The sequence below is a fragment of the Oculina patagonica genome, chromosome 13 (assembly GCF_052425735.1).
Source record: "Oculina patagonica isolate OP01 chromosome 13, crgOcupat, whole genome shotgun sequence".
NCBI lineage: Eukaryota > Metazoa > Cnidaria > Anthozoa > Scleractinia > Oculinidae > Oculina > Oculina patagonica.
In genome coordinates, this window is record NC_135770.1 from 1089246 (window position 1) to 1107912 (window position 18667).

Genomic DNA, 18667 nt, shown 5'->3' on the forward strand with positions numbered 1-18667 from the left:
CTGAGAAGGGATAGAAATTTGTGTGAAGGGGAGAATCCTGAATCGGAAAATCTGCCGAAATAAATCATACCATCCCCCCTACTCCCTTTACCGTCCATTTTCAGGGGCCAATGTTTCACTGACTTGAAATTTCTGCAAAAGGAATGATGTTTTGACAGCTGCTGTCAGAATCGATAAGTCATGAACGCATCGGCTGAATCGAAGGAATTTTTTTGGGTTCGAAATTTTTGATTTCGGGATTATTTTGGGGGTAGGAAAATTTGGTAAGTATTTTTTTTTTAAAAAATGGTCTGAAGATTCGTGGTTGGTGCGTTGATGTGGGAATTTTTTTTTTGGGGGGGGGGGATTTTGTTGGAAACCCTAGGGATTTTTTTGGGTCTTGATTTTTTCCCCCATTCGATCATCCCCGTCTCTTGAAATCCCGAGTAACCGCTCCACCTTCCCCGGGTCATTTCAGTTTGTATTCCACTTCCACAAAATTATTTTATCGTCTGACAGGTATGGTGTAAATTCTATAACAAAGGCAAAAACAATCACCAATACAGCGAGACGATTTTCAATTGATATATATACCATCTGAAACAAATCCATTGAGTTCAGTCCGGGAGTTCAGTTCTCGTTCACTGAGCGTATGGGTTTAAACCGGGAGGGCTGGTGTCGAGAGTCTACACTTCCGGCTTGGCAACCGAGCCTTACTTTTGTTTGGAGAATCGATTCTCGTCACAGATTACTCCCGCCAGAGGAAAAATTATTTTCATTCACAACTTTATCCGTTGTCAAAATGTCTTCTTTTCGATGTGCTTGTGGACTTCTAGCGTTGTTTACTCTCTTCTGTTTTGTTATTTCTGACGATGCTCAAGCTCCAGTGCAACACAATCCTCTGCACGATTCAAAACACACACACGACAAAGAGTAAGTGCGAAGGATCATTATTTTAATACCCTTATTAAGTTTCTTATAGTTTATCCAGGCTATATTTATTAACAGAAATGTATACAATATAACTTATAAGCGGTAACTGTAGTTAGCGTGTTGTGATTTATAATGCGTGCTGTTCTAGATCTTTTGGTTAAGATTTTACCGAACGTACGTATTTCTATGTCTGAACAGGCTTTTAAACGTACACGTGTACCTAAATTCATGGTTATTAAATGGCCAATAAGCATTTATATATTTCCAGTTTTGAATTATATCAAAAACAGACATTTCAGTTGCTGTAGGAGAATTTGGGTAACATGTAATTAAATAGTGTTAATATTTCTATTAGTTTTTGTATTCTTTTCCTAAGCTTCTGCTCATCACATGACTGCATATATATTGTGTGAGAAGTTACATGTATCATAACTCCTTTCATCAGCAGTCTAGTGCTAAAAATATACAAAAAAAGGTTAAATACCTCATAATATTTGTAATAGTAGACTGCTTAAACAGGTTTGGTATAGTCCTATTATTCCTTCGAACCACGCAATGTAACAATTTGGGCCATTCCATATCGAGGGGGGCATAAGGGTTTGCGGTGATGTGGTTTCAATGCGTTATTTTTGGTGCAGTTTTGCGGTAGTTTTTATTTTAACCTGCAGTATTGCAGTTTTAGAAGACTAAGCGGTGTGCAGTTATTATAACTTTAAGGTCGCAGTAGACAGTGAAGAAATAGTCTGCGGTGATACAACTCTGTTATTTTTCCACCGGATACTTTTGAATCCCGTTGTTTTTCTTCAGTTAAACAAGCTCGAGCCGAGTGTTTGGTTTTCTTGCATACCAGGCTACACAATCGGGGGCTATTATTATACAAATTAGCCCTGTGGTTTGTAATTTGCAGCCAATTCCAGTTTATACTTGATGTGAACAATCGTTTTATCGAATGAAACGTTGACCTCATGACATTCGAGGCCAGATATTCATCTCAGATCAAGTCTTATCTACCCTCGCTGGTCATTTGAAACTTTCATGCAGTTTGCGGTTTTTAGATCCCCCTTACACCCCCTACTGCAATTGATGAGGTAGGTCAAAATTTACCCTCAAAGAAAAAAGATGATACCCCTTTTAGAAATTACCTGATTTTTTATAAAAGTAACTTTTCCCTAACCCCTTTAGAAATATTCAAAAGGTCAAAGAATGCCAACAGGGCTCCCCTCAAAAAAGACCTTCAAAGCCTCTTCAGAAAATCTCATCTATAGGGTGTGGGCCCGGGGTGTATATATAAAAAGGAATGCCCTCAAAATGGTTCACAATAAAGAAAACCTTTTATTGGACATTTTAGTTTATTGTATTGCTGTTCAATTTTGCTCATTATATTTACACAATATACCACAAAATTTGTAAAAATGTACAGCAATACCACATACTAAAATGGATATTACAGTGAATACCCTGTTTCTCAAACCTCCAAGGGAACTGAAAATGGTTGGAGAAATCAAGGAGTTCAAGTAATCAGTGGTAACATGCAGTGCTCGACTGAGAGAAGGGAAACTACCCAGGGGGGTACTTGCAGTATACTTGACGGGGAGGGGGCATCTGACGGAACTTCATATTGCGAACCCAAAAAAATACGTGAGCCTGAAATTTTACACCCAAAAAAATACCTGGCATCAAAATTTTCTACCCCAAAAAGTACAAGACCAAGCACCTCGATACTGATTTATTCAATCAAACAGACTTTAAGACCTAAAAAACTACATGACAGATCTCTTGACCTAAAAAAATACGAAGGGTGTAAATTTTCGACCCAAAAAAATACGTCGGACCTCCCCGTCATGTATACTGCAAGTACCCCCCCCCCCCTTGGGGGAAACTACTTTTGATTTGAGTTACCTGTATCATGAGATTCCAAAAATTGAGGGGTTAAGAAATCAGGATTTCACTGTTAAGAAAAAGGTTAAGTCTTTGTTTGATCAAAACAGGCCCACCAGGCTGTTGTTTACAGTATCTCTGGTTTCCATAGCATGAAGCAACTAGTGGACGGGGACAGGGGGTGGGAGCCCGGGAGAAAAGGGGTGGGAAGCGGGAGAAGGGAGGGCGAGATGCAGGATTCATCTAAGGTGGTGGGAACCTGGAGAAAATAGTAAACTTTCGAAACATTTTGTTAAATTTTGCAATGGATCTGGGATAATTAGAAGAGAACTGCTATGGAAAGGGTCAGGAGGAGGGAGTAAAAGGCACGGGAGCTGGGACGTTCAGACCCACCTGTTCCCCTCCACAAACAAGGAGTATTTCTACTCCACTTGGATCAGATACTAGTCCATTGCAGGATATACTCCCAAGCATTTCATTCAAATTTGCAGGTGCCTAATGCCTCTCTCCCTTGATGGGAAGAGGCACGGTGTGAGTACAAAGTTTCACCCTTAACACAGCACAATGACCCAAGCCAGAGCTCAAACCTGACCACTTGATCTGAAGGCTGGTACACTAACCGCTGTTCCACATTTATTAAAAACTAGCAATTAATAGTATATTGCAATTCCTGAGTTTTGATTTGTTAACAGGCAATGGTATATGAGTTCATGAATATATCATCCACCACAAACATGGTAGCTGATACCCGTCAATGAAAACAGCTGGGGAGCTTAAATATAACAATTCTTTGGGGTTTTTTAATCAAACAATTATTCCACTCGCACTTGTTGGATATGTGACCATTGTACCATCTCATATCCAATGCACGCTCGTGTAATAATTGTTAAATACCCTCCACAAAGTAAAGGTCGGTAAATTGGTTGCTTGGTTGGCTGGTTGGTTGACTGACTGACTGTCTGAGTGACCGACGGACGGACTGATTGATTGATTGATTGATTGATTGATTTGTCTGTTTGTTTATTGACACTGTAGGCATATTAAAGAGCATCTCAAGGATGAGGTTGAATTGAAGGATGAGCAAATGTCAGATGAGGATTTGCAATTCCACTACTTTAAACTGCATGATTATGACAATAACAATAAATTGGATGGTATAGAGCTCATGAACGCAATGACACATTATCACGATGAAGAGGATGAAGGCAAAAACCCACAGTACACTGATGATGAAATGGGACATATGATAGATCAGATTTTAGAAGAAGACGACCTTAACAAAGATGGCTATATTGATTATCCAGAATTTGTGGCATCCCAGAAGTCTTAAAAAAAACATAAAATGGAGTCATCTATGTGTGCTATGAGTTTACCAGGAACATTTTTGATATATTAATACAAGAATACAGATGTTTCTGCCATTGGTTGCTTTTCTTATTCTATTTTATTTTATTTTTTTTATTGCAAGTTTATTCCACATAAAAGATTACAACTAACTAGAAAAGAATGGACTCACTGCAGCGTCTGACATTTGCAGACTGCAGACTAAGAGAATATAATTGTTGTGATACCATTACCATTATTGAAAGTTAACCATAAACAGGCTAACAGAAGTGCTATTCAGGCTAACTGGAGTGAATAGTAGGCTCACCAGAGTGTGTAGTAAGCCAACCGGAGTGAAAGTCTGCAAGTCATCATCATCACATCCTTTATTTAAACATGATCAGGTTCTAAGCACAATGCTTGTGGGGTTGTGTGACTGCAGTCTGCAGTCTGCAAATGTCACACACCGGACTCACGGTGGAGAGGGGAGCATCCAAAAAGTGCTTGAGACACCATGCTAGGGATGCATCCCAACAAAAGAGTTGCATCAACTTCTTTTTCTCCTAAGAGAGGCACATCTCACGTTCATCTGTGTAAGGCTTAATCATCATTAGTATAGATTTTTACAGCTCTAATCTTCAATGTCTGTCATGGTAGTAAAGGAAAACAGGTGACCAAACATTGACATCTGGTTATTTCAGGCTATTGATCTCATCTACTTACATTCAATTAGCAACATAAATTATTGTTGTGTCAATTTTTCTATTCAATAACATATTTTACACTTGATGGAATCAACACAAGTCTACTCTCTTCATTTTGCGAGGCGACATGCACCATTTGCAAGGATCTTCGGCATTGGCCAAGCAAAACAATAGACACAGCCCCTAGCACAGAAACAATCCCCCTAGCCCTAATAACAATAGTGGGGCAAGTTAAACAAGAACAAATTAAAATAGAGCTTTTAAAGTGGTGCAGGTTAACTGCATTTTGGAACAAAGGTTAAATTCAATAATTATTGTCAGTAGTTTATAATTCAGCTCATTATTATGCATGTAATGGCATTTTATTGTCCTTATCATATGAAAATGGAACATTTCAAAATGTACTTCTGTTTGGCCTCAGTCTTAGGCTTAACAGGATGTTGAGACCCTAATGAGCACTGATTTAGTATTTATGCTCCCAAGCGTAGGGAATGGCTAAGAGCGTGCAGCCCAGCTGGACTTCAGGAACCCTTGCCTTGTACTTGTTCAAAAATGCTTTTTTTAAAATGCTTTTTTTCACCAAACAGTTAGAAATAGAAATACCGAGTCAAGTTAAAGGAACAATATGGTTGTTTCTATAACTCTACCGAGCTTAAGCAGAATTCTATTAGACAGAGTTCTTATGCAAATGCTGCCTTCTGATTGGTTGAGCTACCGTACATTTTTATCAATTAGAAGGCAAGCTCGAGGTTTCTTCCGGCTCTCCATCGCTCAGAGTTGATTTTTTGAAGGATTTGTTGAAAAAAATCGGCGAAAAACTGAGCGCGCGCTCCGACAGCCGTCTAACGATCGTGAGCATAACCACACTGACCGTCTTGGTAATTGCCTAATCTGATTGGCTACACAGGTGCCGTCTATTTAACATTAGGACGGCAAGCTCGAGGTTTCTACCGGCTGTTAGCATAACCACTCTGACCTACTATTGGTAATCGCGCAATCTGATTGGCTACACAGCTGCCTACTATCGATCCGTAGAAGGCTCTCGGAGCGCGCGCTTAGTCTTCGCTGAATTTTATCAATCAAAACCTTCAATAAATCAACTCTAGCTATATTTTGTGTTTAATAGATCGGTCAGTGGGTTATGCTAACACAATTAGACGGCTCGCTCTCGGTTTCTACCGGCTTTTGATAGTTGGCTCGGGGCTTCGCCCCTCGCCAACTATCAGCCGGTAGAAACAACGAGCTTGCCGTCTAATTGTTAAATAGTTGACGAGGGCCGAAACCCCGAGCCAACCATCAAAAGCCGGTAGAAACCGAGAGCGAGCCGTTCAATTGTTTAACCATAACCCAGTAGCTGATCGTTTAAACACATATCGCTAGAGTTGATTTTTTGAAGGATTCTTTTGTTGAAACAATTTAGCGAAAAACAGAGCGCGCGCACCGACAGCCGTCTAACGATCGTTTGCATAACCACACTGACCGTCTATTTTGGTAATTGCTCAATCTGATTGGCTACACAGGTGCCGTCTATTTAACAATTAGACGGCAAGCTCGAGGCTTCTATCGGCGAGCCGTCTAATTGTTTTAGCATAACCCAGCTGCCGAACTATTAAACACACGATATCGCTAGAGTTGATTTTTTGAAGGATTTGTTGAAAAAAAAATCAGCGAAAAACTGAGCGCGTGCTCCGACAGCCGTCTAACGATCGTTAGCAAAACCACACTGCCCTGGATGCAACCCACCCTCGAGGATTTTCGCAACTTCGATAAGAAGATTTACTCTGTGATGCTAAGTCTTTTATAATAAGCTATTATAGCATTTATAGCTTGCGGAAATTTTTATGTGTCAGGTGTTTGTCCATGTCATTTCAAGTCGCAACTATCTGAATGCCCCCTCCCCACCCCCACCCCACGAAAACAACGTTGAAACTTTGTTTCTAGGTTGGCTGTACTGGGGGTGGGGAGGGTAGAGAAAAACAGAGATCACTTGTCGGCAAAAAGCTGTAGTGAAGTTGGCTAAAGTACTTCAACAATTTTACATGTAAAATCTCGTATATTTTGGAACTGATCGTTGCATTTTTCTGCTCCAAATATAAGGACCCATATGGACGTGGGTTTTGCGCGACGCACTCTTTTGGAATGAAAACTGTACGATTTTTAAATTGTTTACGCGGCGGACTTATTTAAGAGTTTAGTTGAGATATTGCTAATTGTATTAGACTTTGTTGTAGACTGATCATGATGTGAAGAAACATAAGAAGTAGAAATCTCCATTATAGTATTATGATTAACATTCTGCGAGACCATAAATAAAGGAAGTGTTTTTTTGGGGGGGGGGGGGGTGGGGGAGGGGGGATCAGAGAATGAATTTCAGAAAGCAAGTGGGATACGGCAACTTAAAAATAAAATAGTCAAACGGATCCACGCAAAAAAATGTATTAACTCAACCCACGCAAAAGTAGACCAAAAATCCCACTTAAAAGACTAACATTTTTTCATTTATTGTTTAATTGCCATCTCCTGCGATGAGTTATATTATTAATTTATCATAATGTATTCAGAAAGTTATTAAAAAATGAACAATACTATTCATAAAATCAATAATCCATTTCCGAGTTACCCTTCGCCTCTCTTTCAAAACGAGTCTAAGTGCGAAACAATTCAAATGAAAATGAGTTTTACCTACAGGTCCATTTTCATGCAAATCGAACTCATTTTCATTTGAATGGTTTCGCACGTATAATCGTTTTGAAACCGAGGCAAAGGGTAACTCGGAAATGGCCTATTGACAAAGAGGAACCATTGCTCATTATGTGCTTATCTTGAACGGCTTGTAACGGAGATGTTTGGAAAACGAGGTTTTTTTTATAGCAAGCCATCACATAACAACAAGGTTTTCGTGTCAGGACTCTTTACAGAATTTGACCTGTAGTTTTTCGATACAAACGTCTTCCACCTTTTAACAAGTCTAGATAATAAAAGGTACAACAGAATTCCTTCAGTCCGAAATAAATTAACAAGTCCTTTGTCTGAGTACCGAGTTAGGGTAAAACTGTTTTTTTGTTTTGTTTTCGCTTTTACCCCCATTGCATTCAATTCAGCGAAAACACATTTCCACATTTCGTTCGCATAAAAATAAAACAGCTAAAGCAAATGTTGACAATATTGGTTGACAGAAAGTATAATTTTGCCGTTTATTTGATATATTGTGTATATATGTCAGAATTTTTTAATAATCTCATTTATTAAATTTTACGATGTTTACAACGTCATCTATTCTGAACAGCCACTTTAGACAATCGCTGCTTGTCTTGCAACGACAGTTTTACTAACTAACTAGAGATCGCACCCTTTTTGCTAAACACGAGAATTATTTTAGATACATTCATTCACTTGCCGAACATGACAAACTTTTATCAATAGTTAATCTTTTCTTCAACCTAAATCTTAATTAATTTCTTTCTATAGTTTTACTCCACGCCAATCAATCAACCAATTAATCAGTCACGCCTTTTCGACCAATAAAACCACGTCAAAAAATATGTTCAAAAGTGAGATTCATTTATGTTCTTCAGTCATTTGTGATCGCGATAAATCCTGAGGAGGGAAGACGATTTCTACAATCCGACGAGGTAAGGGATATCGATCTTCCTCTTAACATATAATGATAATATTACCATTTTTTTAATAGCGGACCTATTGTTAGAAATTGTTGCTTCAGCCATACTTTTCTTTTTCAAGTTCCGAGATTTCATTAACCTTAATTTACAATTAAGACGATTAGTTTTTGTAAATGGGGTAGGCCGTCTTTTATATCGAATCGGACGACTGTTCTAATACCTGGGCTTGCCACTGCATTGCTCGCAATTGCAAATTTATATTAGTTTGTGTATGACAAATCACTTTTTTCCCTATTTACTCGCAAGAGAATATAAATGAAACAGAAACTAAGAGGATCTACCTTTAATATGATTGTGCATTAAACGATTTATCCCTTTCAAACGGATCGGGAAGTTATCATGTTAAAAGTCGCTGCCTTTATCGCCACATCATGCAGTTATTGTTTAAGTGAATATTCTGTCTGAAAATAGTGTAATTGTAGTCAGGAGATGACATAGTTCGTTAAAGGTTTGTCGCTGACTGTGTTTTTGATGTTATTTTCCAAGACGTTTCGGCTATTGCTTAAGCCTTCATCAGCTAAAAAATCAAAGCTTTCACACGCGATTTAAAAAAGCAACACGTTAGTGCGCGCTTTAAAATAACGTGTAAAAGTTTGAAACAAAAGAACGTGGCGCGAAACTCATGCGCGTGACAAGGACTTGTAAACTTGTTCGACCATGACTCAAAGATCTCCTGTCATGTACATGAAAATAATCACCACATGGATTTTAATGCCGTCAATGTAGTTGGACATGAGCCAAATTACCACAAGCGACTCTTTTTGGAAGCCTGGTTGTCCATTAAGGATCCGCACTCTGGGAACGGCCCTTTCTTTGGAGACCCAGGGGCAGTTAGTGGGGCGAGGGAAACGCGAAAATGCGGGTATAAAAATAGCGCCAAACTGCGGGGAAAAATCGGCATATTAATGTTGGAGCGACTGAAAGGTGCCCCTGGGGAAAGAGTCTTACCAGACCAGTTCAAAAAGCTCTCTGAATACTGCCTTCCTGATTGGGCAGAAAAATCTTTTGTATTCCCTTTGTATTATTCTGCCCAATCGGCGACCAGCCTGACTACAGTCCTTTTGGTCACAGGTCACATTATAGGTAGGTAAACTTTATTTCAAAATAGATAGTTATTTACCCGATTTTAGAGAATCCGTGATTTTCCCATACATTTCTCTATATACACAAGCTGTCGCATACACCACGTATGTAGAGTCGGCCGCCCGAAGGGCTCTCAAAAACACATCAAAAAGACGACTTTTGAGCTTGGGAAGCCTGTGTTTTGGTGTGTTCTCATGCGACGTACATTGTATGTACACAAAGCCAGTTCGCTCGCCATATCTGTCTTGCTTGTTCGCGAAGAATTTGCTTGGGAAGGAAAAGTTTCGGCTAGTGCTTCCCCTGGTCGAAAACGTCGAAAGTTTCACGGCCATGCCCTCGGTGAAACGGCGGATTCTTCAGATTGGAGTCGATCGCAGGTATCGTAATACTTGCTTGCATGCTGTTTGCCGCGATTTTTAACACAATTTGTGTGCGATATGCTAGTTGCACTGCTAAAATGGATGTTTTCGGATCTTTTATGGGAAGATCGATGACAGCTTGAAGCAACACTTCTCCAAACAAGAGTAAATTTTTCACGAACAAGCCAGGCAGATGTGTCGAGCGGCCGACTAGCTACGCGTGCAAAGCGTGCAACAGCGATTTTAGCACTCATCCTCCGCATCTAGGTGTTGAAATACGATGGTCGTTGATCGGTAACAGTACATCGAGTGTTGTTCGATCGTGGAATATGAGCGGCTCTGCGAGTGTAAACGATTGTTGTCGTTTGTGTTCTTATGTGTTTTTGGACAAGAAACGAAAGAGGAACAATTCGGGAGAATTCCGCAAAAAATTCGTAGGTATTTTTGGTGAAGTGTGCGAGTGTGACGGTCGACCTAAGGCGATTTGTGACGGGTGCAGGTACAAAACCGAAAAGGCATGGAAGGGAAGAAAGGCTTGCGAAGAAAGCGATGCAGCAACACGCCCTGAAACGGAAAAATCCGATTTCCCCGCGGGCATGGCCGTGAAACTTTCGACGTTTTCGACCAGGGGAAGCACTAGCCGAAACTTTTCCTTCCCGAGCAAATTCTTGGCGAACAAGCAAGACAGATTACAAAGGGAATACAAAAGACTTTTCTGCCCAATCAGGAGGCAGTATTCAGAGAAATTTTTGAACTGGTCTGGTAAGACTCTTTCCCCAGGGGCACCTTTCAGTCGCTCCAACTTTTATATGCCGGTTTTCCCCCCGCAGTTTCGCGCTATTTTTTACCCGCATTTTCGCGTTTCCCTCGCCCCACTAACTGCCCCTGGGTCTCCGAGGATGGGAACGACCATGCTGTCATCCCAGAGGTTTACAAGTCCATGTCAAGGGCATCAGTTTCGCACCACGTTCTTTTGTTTCAAACTTTTACACGTTATTTTAAAGCGCGCGCTAACGTGTTGCTTTTTAAAATCGCGTGTGAAAGCTTTGATTTTTTAACTGACGAAGGCTTAAGCAATAGCCGAAACGTCTTGGAAAATAACATCAAAAACACAGCCAGCGACAAACCTTTAACGAAATATGAATATTCTGTCTATCCAATCTAAATACCAACAGCTAAGTAGGATTGAAACAGTGATACTAGAGATCTGATCCAATTTGTTTAAAAAAGAATATATCCATTTTATTTACCTGCCGAATATGACAAACGTTTACAAATATTGTTATTAACCTAAATTTTAATTAAGCTTTAATTTCTTATGGTTTCGGAAGATGTACTTAACATAGGAACACAAATTAGTGTTATTTAAAACTGGCAGGATTTAATTTTCTCAATGAACAATATGTTCCTACGTTCCCTTCGCGCGACAAATAAAACATCAACTAGAACTTTAAGCCCAAGTGCGCAAATGCTTTTAAAACGGTTTTATAGATGTACTGTTAAAAGAAGAAAAAGGCACGAAAAACTTTGAATCGTTCTACTATTGTTGAGAAATATTAATAAAAGAAGGAAGTTTTGGTTTTGCAGGAGAAACCGTCCCTACAATTTCGTTTTATAGCTTACAAGAGGTATTTTGTAGTTATAGCTAAAACTTTTTGGACGAAGACGCTCTGTTGTCGATTTACCACAAATATTTGATAGTTTCACTCACTGATGCATTTCACTTTGTATATATATTTCTCAGTTAACGAAGAGCAAGTGCAAGCTGTAGTGAACTACTGCGGTCCTTCTCTGTTTCTTGATTGGAACAATGATCAAAAACTGGCATCTACTGCCCCTACTGTATTTGTGGGTGGCATGTGAAGATAAGTTGGTAAGTAACATTCATTCAATAGCCCCCTCCCCAAAAAAGAGAAAAATACCCCCCCCCCCCCCCATAAATTAAACTGGTTAGTCGGTTAAAACTTAGTGTAAAACTTTGCTGTATTGGTTCCAGAAGTATAAAGATTCCAACCTTGATATTTCTTTTTTTAAATATCTAGGTAGTGCTGAGCTGTTCTGACTGTACTGTCATTGACTCAGGAAGTAAGTAATGAGTTACATTTTAGCTTGTTTTAAAATAAAGAGGGTCTTAACAGGTAGGTGGCGTAACTTCGATGGAAAGCTGACGGCGTATTAAATTTTCTTGAGCCATTGAATTCTTATTGCTTAATGCTTATTAAAACGACAGTTTTTGCCACGTACAAGCGGTATTAAAGACTGTTTTGAAGTGAGCTGACAACAAACAAGCTCTATCTTTGTGTGCATAACGTCATCACAGCAAATCCTTTCATGGTACACGATGTTGAAGGAAATACGTGGAAATGCTATGCAAAAAGAGATCTTTTGTCAGCTATGTACGTATAACTTACTTATGCGACAAAACATTGTAAGAATCTCTAAAGTATCCTATTCTTATGTTAAGGGACTGCGCAACACACGTACAAAAAATAACAGACAGATGGAGTTTGTTCACTAGGACCATAAATTAAACTATCCACCCCTCCCTGGTGCATGGGTAGAGTCATTGCTGTCGAGTAAAACAATGACCAAATAAAAGAAAACAATAACAAGAGGCAACACCCCGGCTCGAATCCATACTTTATTTTTTCTGTTTTTATATATTTCTAATTTGTGTTCAAACGTAGCTGCAAGTGGTTTCGTGTGCGATGGTGAGACAATCAACATGTGTCAGAAGCATCTTACCTCGTGGAAAGTAGCTCGCATCGGTGGAGATACTTTGCAGTTGTATAGATGTGAAGGACGACAACTGCAAGTTGGTGACAGACTGTTACTGTTTGTCAGCCGAGCAAAGTTATACAACTACGGCAAGTACGAACTGGTGTCCGTGAAGGGAATTACTGCAATGCCTGACAAAAAATGGTGAGGATGATTGTGTCCTTTGTTTCCTTGCTCGTTCAAGTTTATGGACCCTTAAAGGGACTGTGTCACGGCTAAGTTAATCTTATGTTGTTAAATCTTGCCAAATATTCGCTATGAAACTAAATGTTTGCAAAGAAATTAATTCTTTGATACTAAATGACAAAACCATAGCTTCCTTGCAGCTAAATGTGTCTCCCGGGCGTCATAAATTAAAGTTACAAGCAGACAAGATTAACTTTGAAAACTGTTCCGCCGGACCATATTTCAAAAGCCCACATCGCAATCCGTTTCAATCTTCGAAACTTTTGGCCATCCGTACCTTCTTTTGCATTTGGTGTGTTATTTAAATATTCCTTTACTGTTTTAAGAGGTTATTTTATACATTTAAACAAATTTGATGGTCATTTCCAATGCCTAAGTTTGGCTAAAATCCGTGGCACGGTCCCTTTAATGTACTCTCTTCAGAATAAAAATTGTTTAATAACATTGTTTGTGAAGACATATTTCTTTTTTATGCTTTCAGGTCCAGCGTCTGCCAAATTACCCTACATGAACCCATTTCCATGTCTCTCGAAGAAGACGACCACACTTGTTTGATCGCCCAAAGATTTCCCACGTTTAATCGAGTATCCTTGCGTAACAAATGTGTCCTGACATGCGATGAGCAGAAAGATGGCCTGGGAGGAATTCTGGGTTTTGGTGCTAATAGTTTACTTATTGACGAGACATCCAAAATAGACATGTCTGGTAAAGGTAGGAGCAAAAAAATATTTTTTTATCTTTGTTAAGAAGGATAGCTACCTCCATGGTCAAAAGCGTAGAGACTGAACAAATCTCGTTTACAACATTTTGCCCCTCCCCATCCCTATTGCAGTTAATGTTGTCAGAAAGCATTTAAATGACACATGAGTGCGTTTTAACATTTTCCAACATTGAAAGAGGGAACAGGGGTACTGACACGTATTTAACAGTTGTTACGATCGTAACTTCAGGTTATTAAAAGTTTTTCAACAAAATATATTCACGGTTGTAGCTTTGTAATTTATGACAAGATTTAACATTAAAGTTTCGTCACATACATGCGTAAGAGTTGTCAGTTAGAACCAGGAGCCGATTATGGCTCCTGTTAGAACCCAATCAGAAAGACTTCTATTTTAATTTTCAGGATTTGCTGGTGGTGACGGAGGCGACAAACGGGGAGGTGGAGGGTATGGCGGCGAAACATTCATTTGCCCTCAGCAGCAATCAACTATGGGTAAAGGTGGGGACATTAACGCGCCCTGGGCAAAGAACAAGGATGGAATCGCAGGGGGAGGGGCTGGGGATGGACCAAGTACACGAACAGGTCAGTAGCAGCGGATTAAAAGGAAACCCTCTTTTGTGCAAGGCGCGGTGATCTATAATGGTTAGTGCGCTGAACTCCGGATCGAGCGGTCCGATTTCGAACCCTGGCCGGGGGCACTGTGTTGTGTTCTTGGGCAAAACACTTTACTCCGTAGTGCCTCTCTTCATCCGGGTGTAAAAATGGTACCGGTGAATTTAATGCTGAGGGTATCGGTAACCCTGCGATGGACTAGCCTTCCATCCAGGGGGGATAGAAATACTCCTAGTCGCTTCATGCTGCTGAACGCTCAAACGCAGACTTTACCTTCATTACTGGAACAGTGATCAATACCATCAAAAGTGACGCATATGAATGAATGAAGCAACGAACAAACGAACGAACGAAAGAACGAACGAAAGTACAAACGGAAATTGTTGAATTTTATTCAAGTGTGAAGGTTTACTCGAATAATACTCTTGTTTGCAGTGGCTAGATGCAAATTCTTCACTGATCGAGGTGTCAAACCACACCCCCACGACAGTGAGCTTTCTGAATGCAGAAGCAATGCATAAATACTATAATGCAGTTAAAAATATTAAATTCAGTCAATTTTCACTGTATACGTAAACGAAATTAGCCTCACACTTCAACTTTGGTAGATGACACAAATCTCAGCCGTGATAATTATCGCTAACATGTATAGCCTCATCAAAACGTGTAAAATGTTTTGGCATCCCACTTTCAGGTTACAAAGGTGGTCCCGGTGGCTACAATGCCGGTGGGGGTGGAGGAGATTCCACAGCAAACAGCGACGACGGAGCAGCCGGTGGGGGAGGTGGTGGACATTTCTCCGGTGGTGGAGGAGGGGGTGGAGGCAGTGGCTGTGGCGGCCAAGATGGAGGAAAAGGGGGAGTGGCTGGAAGCGTAAGCAATTCATTTTTTATCGCTATTTTAACTTTGGTGTAAGCTGTTTAACATACGCATGGTTCTCCATGGCCTCTTAAAAGGTTTATTTTTAATAAAAGGAGTCTCTGCGGTAAAAAAAATCGTTTGGAGCCTATTTTCAGCCTTCTCCTCTACTGAATCTTTAAATCCCGAGAGACGTCTTAATGAAACAACCGTTAGATTTGTCATGTGGCATCCCATTTTAGCTCATACTGTAAATGTTAATCCACTGTCTTTTTTAAATTAACTTACGGACACAGAATTGTTATGAGAAATAGATGGGTTGGTGGCTTCGGCAGTGAATTTCAAATGCATTATTTATTATTAACCAGCGAAATTCTAAATTTGTTGTCGTGTCCACAGTGACTTGAGAGGGGTGTTAAATGATAAACATTTTCAGGCATCAAACCAAACTCGTCTCCTTCCCTTCGCCTAGCAGTACCAGGCTTAGGGACGGACCATTATTTTTTGGAGGTGGGTTTGAAAAATATTGAAAAAATTGTTTGCAGGGCCTAGAAAGACAAATTAAATTGTTTGCAAACTAGCAGGGCAAACAAGATATGTGTAACAAAAACATAGTTTCATTTCGAAAAAAAATGTTTGCAGGGGTGCGTAACCTAAAAAAATGTTTGCAGAGGAAAATTTTTCATACCCCCCTCCAAGAAAATAATGGTCTGTCCCTTACTGTTAGTGTTTTCAAGTTGCAATTTCTGGAAAACCTTCGCTAAAACTTTTGAAGATATGCTTCATTCTTGTTATTAAAAATTCCGTGCGATCAGTGGTGATTATTTAAACAATTCTACCCAGTCTAAACATATACATGTCGTGTGTTTTAGATTGGTATGTACGCTGGGGGTGGTGGTCGGTCTTCGTGTCCAGGTAACCATGGTGGTAATGGAGGAAAAGCAGGAGGCGCGGCTGGATTGTGTTATGACAGCAGCGCAGCAGGTGGTAACGCGGGCTCAGCTAGTCGCGGAGGTGGAGGAGGTAGTTTAACAGGATATGATAGATACGTCGTAGACTTTCACCAATGATATTTGTTATTTGTTATTTTTATTGCTTCGTTTGTTTGTTTGTTTTTTGTATATTTGTGTTGCTGGAAAGCTTAAAGTATTAGTCCATTCTTTTTAACAATTTCTATTTGATATTTTATATTTTTAGAAATTGTATTTAGCAGGGCCCCTCTGGATACCAGCCACTGTGCTAAATGGGCAACCCTGCATAAATAAAGTTCTACCTACCTACCTATTTTAAAGCACTGAAACTGTTTATTGTTAACACGAGCCCGAAAATTAATTCTGTCTATGGGCCTATCATGATTTATTTCTTTGAAAAGGTACTTTTACTTTAATTTGCTTTTAGGTGATTCTTGCGGTAATCATTTTGGTGGAGGTGGAGGAGGAGGTAAACAGTTTACTTTCAGCTTTGTGTTTTAATAAACTGATGCAAGATCCGTGGCAAGCGGTGCCTCTGGCTTCAAAAAGTTGTGTTTTTTCTAACCACATCATTCGAACGCGCATGAATACGTGATTTTGAGATGACTAACGGTTGGTTTTTAGTGTTAAAATATGTCCATCGACACATTGTCGATGGATAATTAAAGCACTATTCCGGTCTTGTGACATACAAAGAGAATGCGAATAACACGTTTATTTGTCATCATTTTCTAGGCGGACTTCAATTTGGCAATACTGATTTCAAGTCACGACTGAGCTACGGTGGGGGTGGTGGAGGGGGTGGCGGCAGTGCATTTAGTGACGACCCCAACCCAGGAGGGAGAGGAGGAAATGGCGGCGGCCTGGTATATCTGCAGCTTGATGAACTGACGCTGAAAGGAACTATCGATGCAAATGGTATGACAATCGGCGACAAATTATCTTTTATAGCTATAACATGTAACTCTTTGATCTTACAGCTTTTAGTGTAACGTTATGAGTCAAGAAAATTTTTGCAGTCAATCTCTCAATCTCTCAATCAATCAATCAATCAGTCAATCAGCCATCAAACCAACCAACCAATCAAACAACCAACCAACCAATCTAACAGGACCCGCCTCACTCAAACAATGTTGAGGCGGATATTATGTATTAGCCTGTGTGCAAGCTCTCTTAGGGGTGGAAGTGTTGCGTTACTTTGTTGTTTATTCCGCGTATTCCACAGGTCAACCAGGCCAGTGCTTGAACCAAAGGGCTCATAGATCAGCCCCTGGGGGGAGTGGTGCCGGTGGTAGTGTGGTCATCTTTACCAAGAAACTCAACGGAGTCCCGAGGGGTAAAATTTCTGCCTCCGGAGGGAGCCCCGTCAAATGTGCGCGTGGTACTGGTGGAGGTAAGATATACCGAGGTTAAAATAGAGCAAGTGAAATAAGAAGTATTAAACGCCCCTGACCTTAAGGAGAGTGAACCAATTATTTAAATCACAGTGACAAAGATTTTTTTTTAACCTTTTTATTTTTCATTTTTTTCCATTTTTTTTTCAATGTTTAAAAAGCTGTAAAAGAAACTTGAAAAAATAAATTTCCTAATGGTATTTAACACGCGAGTTAACGTTCTTCTTTTTCTTTTGTCCAAGTGGCTTTTAGGTTTTCGTACTTGGCGCCCCATAAAACTTTGAGGGTAACTTTAGTGGAGTTTATTGAATATTACTTTTCAGAACGCTTCAAGATTTTTCTCTGTTTCTGATGGGAAAATCCGCAGTTGGCAAATGTATGGTTAATGTTCATATTTTACTTTTTTTGTTTTAGGTGGAGGGGGAGGAGTTGGACGCTGGGTTGTGCAGGAGAATCGTACCGACCAAACCATTCTTCATCAAAGCTAAAACACGTCACCAGCTTGGAAAAAATTGGTTCATGATTGTTGCTTTAATAGGGTGCCAAACTGTAGGTGCTGGGTTAAGGATGCAAAGAGGTAGTTGAATGTACGCAAAAATAAAAATAAAATGGATTCCTTATTCCACCCAAGTTCTTCTTTTTTGATCGTAGAGATATTTTTGTTCTTTGCCAGGTTCTATCCAGTGAGGGGCCACTTCTTGAATGTCCCGGCCGGTTTTCCAAATCCTTGCCCTGTTTCAGACCAAAGTACGTCATTTTCCATATCCATCACTCGAGCACGATGGAGAAGGGTTCAGGCAAGCTGTCTGCTAACTAAACTATCATTTTAAAGTCAAAAAAGTCAACTTACGCGAACATGTGGCTGACATTAACGAACCAACTGGCTACTCTAACTCCTTCAATTGGACATTTTGGACTTAATATTTTGGAAAATCTTTCGAAACTTAACTGAAATATCACAATAGAGACTTCAAACTGAAGAATAGCTCAGAAGAAACACATAAACCTCTATAAGGGGCTTGAACAGACAAAGTTAGAAAATATAAAAACAGATTGCACTCAGCCGGTAAACTTTATATACATCGGCCAGACTTTTTTTTAGCTAATCTCGATTTGTGTAGCGGTGCGTATCACCCCTATTGACATGGATGTTGAAGGCACAAGTGTAATAACTGGTCACAAATGTAATAAAGTCACAAGTGTAATAA

The 18667-nt window shown here is 39.8% G+C and overlaps 2 protein-coding genes across 3 annotated transcripts; both read left to right on the forward strand.

The window, feature by feature from the left end:
- The first annotated feature begins 710 nt into the window (after positions 1 to 710).
- LOC144634464 (multiple coagulation factor deficiency protein 2 homolog) lies at positions 711 to 5221 on the forward strand. Its single transcript, XM_078493417.1, has 2 exons — positions 711 to 912; positions 3826 to 5221. The coding sequence occupies exons 1-2, from the start codon at positions 782 to 784 to the stop codon at positions 4118 to 4120; spliced, it is 426 nt and encodes a 141-aa protein (XP_078349543.1). The 5' UTR covers positions 711 to 781; the 3' UTR covers positions 4121 to 5221.
- A 3158-nt stretch (positions 5222 to 8379) lies between these two features.
- On the forward strand, positions 8380 to 18099 carry LOC144636758 (uncharacterized). Of its 2 annotated transcripts, XM_078495953.1 has the most exons (12): positions 8380 to 8449; positions 11684 to 11812; positions 11982 to 12024; positions 12627 to 12861; positions 13385 to 13614; positions 14027 to 14206; positions 14931 to 15109; positions 15967 to 16117; positions 16493 to 16534; positions 16801 to 16983; positions 17291 to 17458; positions 17874 to 18099. In XM_078495953.1, the coding sequence occupies exons 2-12, from the start codon at positions 11750 to 11752 to the stop codon at positions 17945 to 17947; spliced, it is 1548 nt and encodes a 515-aa protein (XP_078352079.1). In that variant the 5' UTR covers positions 8380 to 8449; positions 11684 to 11749; the 3' UTR covers positions 17948 to 18099. The 2 variants fall into 2 exon arrangements, with proteins under 2 accessions (XP_078352079.1, XP_078352080.1); XM_078495954.1 differs by lacking the exons at positions 8380 to 8449; positions 11684 to 11812; positions 11982 to 12024 and adding an exon at positions 12068 to 12335.
- Positions 18100 to 18667: the final 568 nt, after the last annotated feature.

Bases quoted from the DNA above. Each gene is read 5' to 3' on its own strand.
- LOC144634464 (XM_078493417.1), top strand. From the start codon at position 782: ATGTCTTCTTTTCGATGTGCTTGTGGACTTCTAGCGTTGTTTACTCTC. The intron at 913-3,825 runs GTAAGTGCGAAG...TTGACACTGTAG, and splicing joins AAACACACACACGACAAAGA to GCATATTAAAGAGCATCTCA.
- LOC144636758 (XM_078495953.1), top strand. From the start codon at position 11,750: ATGATCAAAAACTGGCATCTACTGCCCCTACTGTATTTGTGGGTGGCA. The intron at 12,025-12,626 runs GTAAGTAATGAG...GTTCAAACGTAG, and splicing joins TACTGTCATTGACTCAGGAA to CTGCAAGTGGTTTCGTGTGC. The intron at 14,207-14,930 runs GTCAGTAGCAGC...TCCCACTTTCAG, and splicing joins TGGACCAAGTACACGAACAG to GTTACAAAGGTGGTCCCGGT.